Source organism: Aquarana catesbeiana, linkage group LG13 (genome assembly GCF_042186555.1).
Source record: "Aquarana catesbeiana isolate 2022-GZ linkage group LG13, ASM4218655v1, whole genome shotgun sequence".
Classification (NCBI taxonomy): domain Eukaryota; kingdom Metazoa; phylum Chordata; class Amphibia; order Anura; family Ranidae; genus Aquarana; species Aquarana catesbeiana.
The window spans coordinates 229,764,529-229,777,710 of record NC_133336.1 but is presented as its reverse complement, the minus strand read 5'-3'; the positions used below and the strand labels follow the sequence as shown (position 1 = coordinate 229,777,710).

Below are 13,182 nucleotides of genomic sequence, written 5' to 3'. Positions count from 1 at the left end.
TGATGTCCGGTTACGCTACCTGGAGTTCTTTGCGGGTAGGGGGGCTATCAATATGCCAGACAATCTGTGACACCTTTTTCAAATAAAAAACAACCAAAAGAAATTCTTTGTGGACATTTACTGCTTGTGTTTGTTTTAGCTGACCCTGACAGAAATGTGTTGAATGCAGAAAATGTCGTGATTAGGTAACCTTATAAAAAACAGTGTTGGCTGGTACTTCCTAAATGCAAAAACACATTTTACTACAAGTGCACTTGCAACTGCACTGAACCTGCACTTGTAGTGCAAAGAGGATTTGCCCTTAGGAAAAAAACCCCATTTTTGCATAAAACAGCAATTACATCACCCCAAAAGTGTTGTAGTGTTGAGACAATAATCCACACATTCTTGAGTAAGGCACTTTTTTATACGTGCACAATCACATGTGCATTTCCCAAAGGTTTTTAAAACAAACCAACATGTTTGTTGTATAACAATGTTTGCAGTAGCATTATGAAAAATCAAAATATCCATTTCAGATAAAACAGGCCTGTGTAAAACCAACAAGAAAGCCAAAAAACTTGAACTTACAAAGTTCACATTAGGTAAAACCTGAAGGCTATATCAGACATCAGTATTTAGGAACTGGGTTTGATATAGCGTTCAGATGGGGGGAAATCACCCCTGGAAAAGCCAAATTTGGAAGATGCACACCAATTTACGAATATCAACATGTGCTATCTGCCATCAGGGGGGATCAAGGGACGTGTTTGGGGGAAGCAAACCCTTCCTCAACGCTACTTTATAATTGAGGAAGGGGTTGCACCCCCAAAACGCGTCCATTGATGTCCCGTGATGGCAGATAGCACATGTTGGCACACTGTGTGCATCCTCCAAATTTGGCTTTTCTAAACATTTAAAAAATTTTGGTACGATAAAACAGGTGATTTTGTGGGGTTTAAATTCGCCCCAAAACATCAATGATGTTATTATTTTTTTTAATAACATCACTGATTTGTTGCTGGATGTTTTGCAATTGGAGATTACACCCCATGATCTCCCCGATCAGTATCTGGGCACTTTCAGATGTAAAGCGTTCTGGATCACGATCACCTAAAAAGAGATAAAGAACAAAAAAAAAGGTCTCAAAAATCTGCCACCAGCCATCTCTTTTACCTGAGCCTGTGGTCGCAGACACTCACCTGTTGTGGTGCCAATCTCCACCACGTCTTCATCTTCCTCCTGCTCAGCTTCTTGGGTTGGGGGTATTTCCCCTTCTTCCAGAGGGGGGGGTCTCTGGTCTCCTGGGATGAGGGGTGTCCGAGTCTTTTATCCCCTATGTAAAACAAAAATGGTATACTTAGCACACAGATATTTGATGGCAGAACTAGAAATAGGAAACATTGCTCGGAAGTGGGGTACAATTGTCTATTTTAGCAGAGTTCCAAGATGTATATTTTTTATTGCCCTTTGTCAAGCTGCAATACTTTACCTGTTTGGTACAAGCTTCACAGATGTAACCCCCCCTATAGTATACACTGGAGCACCTGTGTGGCCCCCCCTAATAAAAATGGTGTTCTTGTGTCCCACACTAGTGCTCCAGTGTCCAGATGTGAAAACAGCTGCTCAGTGTCCTCTCCTTACACACAATCTAGTTTGCATTTCATTCTAGTAACAAACCCATCTACACAAACAAATATTTGGCATCCAAGTAGGCCCCCAAAAATGTGTGAAAATGCATATGGCCTAAACAATGGTGTTCTAGAGGCTGAAAGAAAAATGTTTGATACGAACGAATAATGTGCCCATGAACATTAAAGTTGACCTTTTGAAACGTTACAACTAATAAAAGCATATGGAGCAGAACGAACGTAATAGGAACACAGCACAACTACTTACTTTTTTGCAGCACTCTCTGGATCTTTCGGTACTGCTCTGGCTCTCTCAACTTCAGGTCCGACCACCGCTTCCTGAGCTGATCTTTAGACCTTCGTACCCTGAAATTCCGCTCTAGACTCCTGACCACTTTCGCCATGATCTTGGCCTTTCGGATGTTCGGGTTGGGGTAAGGCCCATATTTTCCGTCATAGTCGGACTTCCTCATGATGTCGACCATCTCCAACATCTCCGCAAACAACATATTTGTGGCCTTAAAACGTCTCCTTCTGGATCGGGACGTGCCTGGATCCGGGCTTTCCTCCTCCTCCTCCTCGTTGCTACAATTAGCCCGCACCTGCTGTATGTCCGCCATCATGCTCTTCCCCCACTGCGCCGAACGAAAAAGGGCAGGGAATATACTAGAAAGAACGTCAGGGGCAGGCGGAGTTACATGCATGCGCAGTGTATATAAAGCGTAACACGCGTGCGTATTACGTTTGATCTGTGAGTGGAGGAAGGAGCATTGGACGCGGCGATCGTAAGAACGAAGGTAAGAGACAAACTTGGGCCTATACTGCTTCTAGATTGAGGCCTATATTGTAACAAGATTAGGAGAGTTTTGTGTGACATTAGGCTTTGTCTTGTGTTGTGTCTTGCAGTGAACATGGATATGGTACTGAAAGATAAGGACTTCATTTCAGTCTTCATAGAGATGCTAAGGGAGCTGCCCTGTCTGTGGGAGATTAAACACCCCCATTACAAGAACCAAGCAAAGAGGAAGGCAGCACTGGAGCAATTGTGTGAAATTGTGAAGCAGGTGATCCCCACGGCAGACATCACTTTTTTAAAGATTTTCATTGGTGGCCTGAGGAGCACATATCTGAGGGAGCGCAATAAAGTCCTTGATTCGCAGAGATCCGGAGCAGCAGGTGACATCTATGTCCCCAGGATGTTGTACTACGACAGGCTGCACTTTCTGGCAGGCCAGACTGAACCCAGGCCATCCCTCTCCAGTCTTCCTTCCACGCTTCCTTCCCCCCCGGCTGAGGCTTCTGACGCCCAACCTGGGCCTTCCAGGCCACATGTGGAGGAGCCCAGATTGAGCCAGGTATAGCATTCCTCTAAATATTTCTGCTTGTCAAATCAATGATGTGAACTATATGTTAGTTGGGAGTACTAATTAAGGATTGTGATTGATGATGCAAAACATTACAACTATGTCCCTTTTTCATACACAGGGAAGTCTCAGCCAGGAGGTGGCCGGGCCGAGCCGGCTGGCTGATCTGCAGGTCCCTCCATCCCCCCTGGAAACAGAAAGTGGCAGTAGGAGGAGTGCCCTAGAGGAGGCGGCTATCAGATTCTTTTGTAGGGCTACAGAGGTCCTGGGAGCACCACACACCAGGCAGGAGAACATTGCTGCATTCATAGCATATAAAATGCAGAGGATGGAGGAGGGACAAAAAGCCATGTGTGAGGCCCTCATATCTGAGGCTCTGGCGAAAGGTATGAGGGGCCAAATTACACCTCACACACAGCTTTGGGATGGTCCTCCTCCTCCTCCTGCAGGTCCTACTCCTCCTCCAGGTCCTACTCCTCCTCCTGCCACATCTCCAACTGCACAGCCACAGCCCGGAAGGAAGTGTGAAAGGAAGACCAGACAGTGAGGACCCTGGATCCAATCTGGTGGGCCAAAAAATGCACCCTCTTGTGATACCACAGCCTGCGGACACACATGTCATCTGCTGCTATCCAAGTCTCTGTGAATCCCGGACCAGACTGCCCTCCCTTACATATGGACTCCTCAGGCCACCAATTTTGATGTTGAAGAATTGATGTCTGCCGTGGGGGTCCCAGGCTTCGCTAATTTCTCCTGTTGATCCAGTGTTGCCTTCCTCTTTGTTTGGTTCTGATCCCTTAATAAAGGATTTTTGTTTTGAATTATACTCTCCTATGTGTTTTACTTCAAAAAGGACAGTTTGTTTGTGAGGATTCAGGTACATTTCAAATATACAATGTGAAATGAACAAGGGACACCAACACCAAACAATCTCCTTGAGATTAAATAATAAAAGATATCAATGGTGTTGGGGTAACCTGACACACAAAACACACCCAAAAATATTCTGGAGTAAAAATAAAAATAACATTGAACAAAGATCAGCCTTGGAAAAAATCCAAACATTAAATAAAAAAAAAGGCTTAAAATCCAAAATAAAAAAAAAATAAAAAATATAAAACTGTCAGATGTGACAACTAATAACAATATATTCAGGGAATCCCACTAAAACAACACAAATAAAACTTTGTGAGAAGTGTGTGTGAATACGAGCAGCAAAACGACTTAATTCTTGTCACATTATAAAGAAGAAGAGAGTGCGCTGTATTAAACCATTTTGAACATTGCAGCGTGACGAAAGTGCTGTATCCATTGCGAACGCTAAGTTTACCAGAACGAGCTGTCCCGTGTTGGAATTTCTTCTGAGCATGCGTGGCACTTTGTGCGTCGGAACAGGCCACACACGGTCGGAATTGACGCGATCGGATTTTGTTGTCGGAAAATTTTATCTCCTGCTGTCCAACTTTGTGTGTCGGAAAATCCGATGGAAAATGTCCGATGGCGCCCACACACGGTCGGAATTTCCGACAACACGCTCCGATCGGACATTATCCATCGGAAAATCCGACCGTGTGTACGGGGCATTACAGTGTTAGGACAGTTAGGGTTAGCCCCCTTTAGGTCTAGGATACCCCCTTAACCCCCCCCTAATAAAGTTTTAACCCCTTGATCACCCCCTGTCGCCAGTGTCACTAAGCGATCATTTTTCTGATCGCTGTATTAGTGTCGCTGGTGACGCTAGTTAGGGAGGTAAATATTTAGGTTCGCCGTCAGCGTTTTATAGCGGGACCCCCATATACTACCTAATAAATGTTTTAACCCCTTGATTGCCCACTAGTTAACCCTTTCACCACTGATCACCGTATAACCGTTACGGGTGACGCTGGTTAGTTCGTTTATTTTTTATCGTGTCAGGGCACCCACCGTTTATTACCGAATAAAGGTTTAGCCCCCTGATCGCCCGGCGGTGATATGCATCGCCCCAGGCAGCGTCAGATTAGCGCCAGTACCGCTAACACCCACGCACGCACCGTACACCTCCCTTAGTGGTATAGTATCTGAACGGATCAATATCTGATCCGATCAGATCTATACTAGCGTCCCCAGCAGTTTAGGGTTCCCAAAAACGCAGTGTTAGCGGGATCAGCCCAGATACCTGCTAGCACCTGCGTTTTGCCCCTCCGCCCAGCCCAGCCCACCCAAGTGCAGTATCGATCGATCACTGTCACTTACAAAACACTAAACGCATAACTGCAGCGTTGGCAGAGTCAGGCCTGATCCCTGCGATCGCTAACAGTTTATTTTGGTAGCGTTTTGGTGAACTGGCAAGCACTAGCGCCCTAGTACACCCCGGTCGTAGTCAAACCAGCACTGCAGTAACACTTGGTGACGTGGCGAGTCCCATAAGTGCAGTTCAAGCTGGTGAGGTGGCAAGCACAAGTTGTGTCCCGCTGCCACCAAGAAGAAGACAAACACAGGCCCGTTGTGCCCATAGTGCCCTTCCTGCTGCATTCTCCAATCCTAATTGGGAACCCACCACTTCTGCAGCGCCCGTACTTCCCCCATTCACATCCCCAACCAAATGCAGTCGGCTGCATGAGAGGCATTTTCTTTATGTCCTCCCGAGTACCCCTACCCAACGAACCCCCCCAAAAAAGATGTTGTGTCTGCAGCAAGTGCGGATATAGGCGTGACACTCGCTATTATTGTCCCTCCTGTCCTGACAATCCTGGTCTTTGCATTGGTGAATGTTTTGGACGCTACCATACACTAGTTGAGTATTAGCGTAGGGTACAGCATTGCACAGACTAGGCGCACTTTCACAGGGTCTCCCAAGATGCCATCGCATTTTGAGAGACCCGAACCTGGAACCGGTTACAGGTATAAAAGTTACAGTTACAAAAAAAAGTGTAAAAAAAATATATAAAATAAAAAATAATAGTTGTCGTTTTATTGTTCCCTCTCTCTCGATTCTCTCTATTGTTCTGCTCTTTTTTACTGTATTCTATTCTGCAATGTTTTATTGTTATTATGTTTTATCATGTTTGCTTTTCAGGTATGCAATTTTTTATACTTTACCGTTTACTGTGCTTTATTGTTAACCATTTTTTTGTCTTCAGGTACGCCATTCACGAATTTGAGTGGTTATACCAGAATGATGCCTGCAGGTTTAGGTATCATCTTGGTATCTTTCTTTTCAGCCAGCGGTCGGCTTTCATGTAAAAGCAATCCTAGTGGCTAATTAGCCTCTAGACTGCTTTTACAAGCAGTGGGAGGGAATGCCCCCCCCCCCCCCCCCCACTGTCTTCCGTGTTTTTCTCTGGCTCTCCTGTCTCAACAGGGAACCTGAGAATGCAGCCGGTGATTCAGCCAGCTGACCATAGAGCTGATCAGAGACCAGAGTGGCTCCAAACATCTCTATGGCCTAGAAACTGGAAGCTACGAGCATTTCATGACTTAGATTTCGCCGGATGTAAATAGCGCCATTGGGAAATTGGGGAAGCATTTTATCACACCGATCTTGGTGTGGTCAGATGCTTTGAGAGCAGAGGAGAAGTCTATGGTCTAATAGACCCCAATTTTTTCAAAAAAGAGTACCTGTCACTACCTATTGCTGTCATAGGGGATATTTACATTCCCTGAGATAACAATAAAAATGATTTAAAAAAAAAAAATGAAAGAAACAGTTTAAAAATAAGATAAAAAAGCAAAAAAATAATAAAGAAAAAAAAAAAAAAAAAAAAAGCACCCCTGTCCCCCCTGCTCTCGCGCTAAGGCGAACGCAAGCGTCGGTCTGGCGTCAAATGTAAACAGCAATTGCACCATGCATGTGAGGTATCACCGTGAAGGTCAGATCGAGGGCAGTAATTTTAGCAGTAGACCTCCTCTGTAAATCTAAAGTGGTAACCTGTAAAGGCTTTTAAAAGCTTTTAAAAATGTATTTAGATTGTTGCCACTGCACGTTTGTGCGCAATTTTAAAGCATGTCATGTTTGGTATCCATGTACTCGGCCTAAGATCATCTTTTTTATTCCATCAAACATTTGGGCAATATAGTGTGTTTTAGTGCATTAAAATTTAAAAAAGTTTGTTTTTTCCACAAAAAATACGTTTGAAAAATCGCTGCGCAAATACTGTGTGAAAAAAAAAATGAAACACCCACCATTTTAATCTGTAGGGCATTTGCTTTAAAAAAATATATAATGTTTGGGGGTTCAAAGTAGTTTTCTTGCAAAAAAAAAATAATTTTTTCATGTAATCAAAAAGTGTCAGAAAGGGCTTTGTCTTCAAGTGGTTAGAAGAGTGGGTGATGTGTGACATAAGCTTCTAAATGTTGTGCATAAAATGCCAGGACAGTTCAAAACCCCTCCAAATGACCCCATTTTGGAAAGTAGACACCCCAAGCTATTTGCTGAGAGGCATGTCGAGTCCATGGAATATTTTATATTGTGACACAAGTTGCGGGAAGGAGACAAATTTTTTTTTTTTTTTTTTTTGCACAAAGTTGTCACTAAATGATATATTGCTCAAACATGCCTTGGGAATATGTGAAATTACACCCCAAAATACATTCTGTTGCTTCTCCTGAGTACGGGGATACCACATGTGTGAGACTTTTTGGGAGCCTAGCCGCGCACGAGACCCCGAAAACCAAGCACTGCCTTCAGGCTTTCTAAGGCCGTAAATTTTTGAATTCACTCTTCACTGCCTATCACAGTTTCGGAGGCCATGGAATGCTCAGGTGGCACAAAACCCCCCCAAATGACCCCATTTTGGAAAGTAGACACCCCAAGCTATTTGCTGAGTGGTATAGTGAGTATTTTACAGACCTCACTTTTTGTCACAAAGTTTTGAAAATTAAAAAAAGAAAAAAATTTTTTTTTCTTGTCTTTCTTCATTTTCAAAAACAAATGAGAGCTGCAAAATACTCACCATGCCTCTCAGCAAATAGCTTGGGGTGTCTACTTTCCAAAATGGGTCCCTTAGGGGGGGTTTTGTGCCATTCCATGGCCTCCGAAACTGTGATAGGCAGTGAAGAGTGAAATCAAAAATTTACACCCTTAGAAATCCTGAAGGCGGTGATTGGTTTTCGGGGCCCCGTACGCGGCTAGGCTCCCAAAAAGTCCCACACATGTGGTATCCCCGTACTCAGGAGAAGCAGCTGAATGTATTTTGTGGTGCAATTCCACATATGCCCATGGCCTGTGTGAGCAATATATCATTTAGTGACAACTTTGTGCAAAAAAAAAAAATGTCACTTTCCCGCAACTTGTGTCAAAATATAAAATATTCCATGGACTCAACATGTCTCTCAGCAAATAGCTTGGGGTGTCTACTTTCCAAAATGGGGTAATTTGTGGGGGTTTTGTACTGCCCTGCCATTTTAGCACCTCAAGAAACGACATAGGCAGTCATAAATTAAAGGCTGTGTAAATTCCAGAAAATGTACCCTAGTTTGTAGGCGCTATAACTTTTGCGTAAACCAATAAATATATACTTATTGACATTTTTTTTACCAAAGACATGTGGCCGAATACATTTTGGCCTAAATGTATGACTAAAATTGAGTTTATTGGATTTTTTTTAGAACAAAAAGTAGAAAATATCATATTTTTTCTAAATTTTCGGTCTTTTTCCGTGTATATCACAAAAAATAAAAACGGCAGAGGTGATCAAATACCATCAAAAGAAAGCTCTATTTGTGGGAAGAAAAGGATGCAAATTTAGTTTGGGTACAGCATTGCATGACCGCGCAATTAGCAGTTAAATCGACGCAGTGCCAAATTGTAAAAAGTGCTCTGGTCAGGAAGGGGGTAAATCCTTCCGGGGCTGAAGTGGTTAATAAATATATGCCTATTGCGATTTTTTTTTTAACAAAAATATGTAGAAGAATATATATCGGCCTAAACTGATGAAAAAAATATTTTTTTTTATATATGTTTTTTTTTTCTGGATATGTATTATAGCAAAAAGTAAAAAAACTGCCATTACTAGTAAAAAAAAAAAAAAATTTACAAAAATGCCATAAGTCATTCCCATAGTTTGTAGACACTATAACTTTCGCGCAAACAAATCAATATACGCTTATTGCAATTTTTTTTTACCAAAAATATGTAGAAGAATACATATTGGCCTAAACTGAGGAAAAAATTAGTTTTTTTTGAAAAAAAAATGTGGGATATATATTATAGCAAAAAGTAAAAGATATTGGGGGTTATTTACCAAAGGCAAATCCACTTTGCACTAAAAGTGCACTTGGAAGTGCAGTCCCCCTAAATCTAAGGAGTAGATCTGAAATGAGGGGAAGCTCTGCTGATTTTATCATCCAATCACGTGTAAGCTAAAATGCTGTTTTTTATTTTCCTTGCACGTCCCCCTCAGATCTACAGCGACTTTACTTCCAAGCGCACTTGCAGTGCAAAGTGGGTTTTCCCTTAGTAAATAAACCCATTGTGGTTTTTTTCAAAATGGTCGCTTTTCTTTTGTTTATAGCGCAAAAAGTAAAAACCGCAGAGGTGATTAAATACCACCAAAAGAAAGCTCTATTTGTGGGAAAAAAGGATGTCAATTTTGTTTGGGTACAGCGCTGCACGACCACGCAATTGTCAGTTAAAGTGCCGAATCGCAAAAAATGGCCTAGTCATTGAAATCTTCTGGGGCTGAAGTGGCTAATGAAAATCAATAAACAAAATTAGTGACGCAAACCCTCCCCCCCCCCCTTTTTTTTAGAAAACATTAAAATCAACATTTTTTTTTAGTACTATTGTATTTATAGTATATTATCCAGTATTATCCCTGTACTCACCAGATCTTTCCACGTTCAAAGCTGAAAAGTAAAAAAATACACTTTTTAGAAAATATTATATACAGTACATGTCATTAAAACATATCGCATTTAAATGCTTTTTTCTTTTGTTATCAGTTAGAAATTACACTTTTTTTATGACAAAGATGTTGTTAAGATCACAGTTTTCTATGGTCACCAGTAGAAGATCAAACTGCCACTTTCTCTTAGGTGATAAGTAAGCATGGAAAAATGAATGCCTAGTACGCACAATGAGAAAATCGGACAAAAAATACTACTTTCGGAGGCGTTCGTACGATAATCTTATCACTAGTACACAGTTTTCGACGGTTGATCGCGACAGTTCAACCGAAATTATTCGAAGGGACAAACATGTAAATTTTTCTCTCACGATACCGGAGCGTCCGATTTTCATTTGATCAGTACAGAATTCATCTGAAAAAAATCAGATCACGCATTCTCGGAAACGACAGAATACATTACGATACAATACAGCACATTACATCACTTCTGAAGCTGGATTCTGTCTTATGACAATTTTCTTCACTTTCGTAATCTCTTCATTTTCAATATGAGACTAGCATGCAAAAAAAAAATTTGAACGGTAATTCATCTGATATTCTCATCTTGTGTACCAGGCTTAAAGCTATGGTTTGGAGTGGTTGGGTTATGTTGCCAATCTAACCATGGGTAGCCCTTATATTCACCCCATAAGCCCCCTTACACAGTAATTGGACATGTTCATTTACCTAAGAGATGCTTTCATGCATCCGTCATCAACCCCCAAAACACTTCTAGTATGCATTATGTTCCCTCCAGATAGCCAACCACCATCACCTTTATAAACGGTATTTCAATCAGAAACCAGACCAATTTCTCCCTATGCAGTTCCAGTTAATGAGCCATCAATACTGCATATAAGTCTTCCAAAAAGAACCACTCATAAAAAAGGCCAATGTAAATTTATTATACAGCAAAAGGATGTAACATTCAAATCCCACCTGGTGTGACAGCTACCCAGATGCCTTTCCCTCCATCACTGGAGCTTAGACACAGAGTCATCAGGACTGAATTATGAAGCCACCAGCCCCCCCTTTACAAAACCAAACAACCAGAACCCCCCAGCCCCTCATGAGCTGTATGTCTCAGGGGGTGGAAATACTGGGATTCTGGGATGTGGTAGGAAAGAGTATACTGTAACTTCAAACAATATTTTAATGAAATTACACAAGGGGCACCTGGCAGTAGATCCAGAACACACACTCTGGTACCCAACCCTAGCATTGCCTCAACCTTTAACTACAGTTTTCTTCTTAGATATGCCACTCAGATACCTTCATTATGAATATTGGCAATAAAAGCAAAGCTCCTCCTGCAGTTCTGATTTATTTAGATAAATGTGAGTCTTTAAGAGTCAAGACCACAAACAGAGCTTACAATCAATACTTATAAAGCAGCACTAGTCAAGAAATGCTCTTCCCAGATGCCTTCTGCAGCTCCTTTCTGTGGTGTGTAATCCACCATCACCAGGGCTGGACTTACAATTGGACTTGACTGGGCTCAAGCCCATGGGCCCCGTTCAATAGGGGGCCCCACGGGCAGGGCCTGGATCCACGGCAAACTCCTGCCCGCTAGCCAGCCCGTTTCGTCGGTACTGCTGCTTATTTCACGGGGACCGATCAGGCTTGTGTTTACTTCCAGTTCCTGATAGTGGTGGAACGCACCATAGGGAGGACGTGATGTCATCAGCCAGAAATGATGGCCACGTTGCCTCCCATGTCTTGCATCATTTCCAGCTGATTACATCACGTCCTCCCTATGGTGCATTCCACCGCTACCAGGAAGTGGGAGTACAAAAGCCCGATCGGTTGCCGTGAAATAAGCAGTGGTGCCGGCGAAACGGGCTTGCTAGCAGGCAGGAGTTTGCCGCCCCCCTGAATGTGCCCCTGAATGTTAGAAATCACGGGGCCCCCGTACATCCTACCTGACGGGGCTCCCTTCGACCCGGTGGCAGGCGACGTGGCAAGTGACACCCTGCATCCGCTGACAAGTGACGTGGCAATTGACAATCCGCAATGTGTGGCAAGTGACATCTGAAGGCAGGTGACGTTGGCAAGTGACACGCTCAGGCTCTGACTGATTCTGCTTATGGTGAGTTGAACTATTTTATTTTATATAACAATGTAATAATAGAAATATTGCACTTCAATCATTTTTTTTTGCGATACGGCACTGCGTCGATTTAACTGACAATTGCGCAGTTGTGTGATGCTGTACCCAAACACTCGGCTACTCTAGGCTCCGCTCGGGACTGCGAGAGGACCCAAGAGCCACCGAGAGGACCCAAGAGCCACCGAGAGGACCCGAGAGCCGCCGAGATACAGAGGACTCTGTATCTCGGTGGCGCCATTTTTAAACTTCAAGACTGCAATGACAAGGCTGCAAATGACAAGGCTGCAAATGACACTGGGGCAAGGCTGCAAATGACACTGGGGCAAGGCTGCAAATGACAAGGCTGCAAATGACACTGGGGCAAGGCTGCAAATGACAAGGCTACACTGACAAGGCTGCAATGATACTGGAAAAGGCTGCAGATGGATGGACAAGGCTGCAGATGGATGGACAAGGGTGCAGATGGACGCTGTGCAAGCCTGCATTAATGGGCATTTAAATGTAAGTTTTTTCCTTAAACTTCCCTCCTAAAAGTGTTTTTCCTTAAAATTCCCTCCTAAACTTGGGGTGCGTGTTATACGCTGGCGTGTGCTATACGCCGATAAATACGGTAATGTATAGAAGGTAGGGCCCGAAAGTGACTCAAGCCCAGGGGCCCCCACCACCCTAAGTCCTGCCCTGACCATCACTGACAGCAGGTTATAATAAACAGTTGTAACATAATGTATTTCTAATGAAACCAGACAGTTCCTACAGTGCCCATTAGATGGTGAACACTATATAATAAGAGGGGTCACCATACTTTGTTCACAACAGATGCAAATATAATGCGTGTGTTTTATGTGAAGCATTCAACAGTTTCACACTAATGAGTTGTTTTGTGTGTTTCATGCGCCGATACTCAGATAATAGAAAGAAAAACTTTCTACTTACATAGGAACACGATGGCGAGGACGAGAGACATGGTAGCCGAGACCTGGAAGTTGTGACTATCTTTCTGAGAAGCAGAAGTTATGAGTGTCTTCACATTTCCTGAGCTTTCTATTTGGACATTTCATAAGAGTTAAAACCAATGGCGTAAAAAATGTAGAAAGAGGAATAATCTGTGAGAATCAGATCTCAACCAAAACTTACAGTGGGGACGGAAAGTATTCAGATCCCCTTACATTTTTCACTCTTTGTAATACAGGTATTGCAGCCATTTGCTAAAATCATTTAAGTTAATTTTTTTC

General features: G+C 42.8%; 1 protein-coding gene across 1 annotated transcript in view; it reads right to left on the bottom strand.

Annotated features, from left to right (window-relative positions):
- The window catches only part of LOC141116909 (low affinity immunoglobulin gamma Fc region receptor III-A-like), a 39,231-nt gene extending 26,274 nt beyond the window's left edge, over positions 1-12,957 (bottom strand). Inside the window, exons 1-2 of the mRNA XM_073609404.1 lie at positions 12,884-12,957; positions 9,779-9,799 (exon numbers count right to left, since the gene is read on the bottom strand). Of these exons, the coding sequence (XP_073465505.1) occupies positions 9,779-9,799; positions 12,884-12,914 (52 nt within the window). The 5' untranslated portion in view covers positions 12,915-12,957. The remainder of the gene's footprint in view (positions 1-9,778; positions 9,800-12,883) is intronic.
- Between the last annotated feature and the right edge of the window lie 225 nt (positions 12,958-13,182).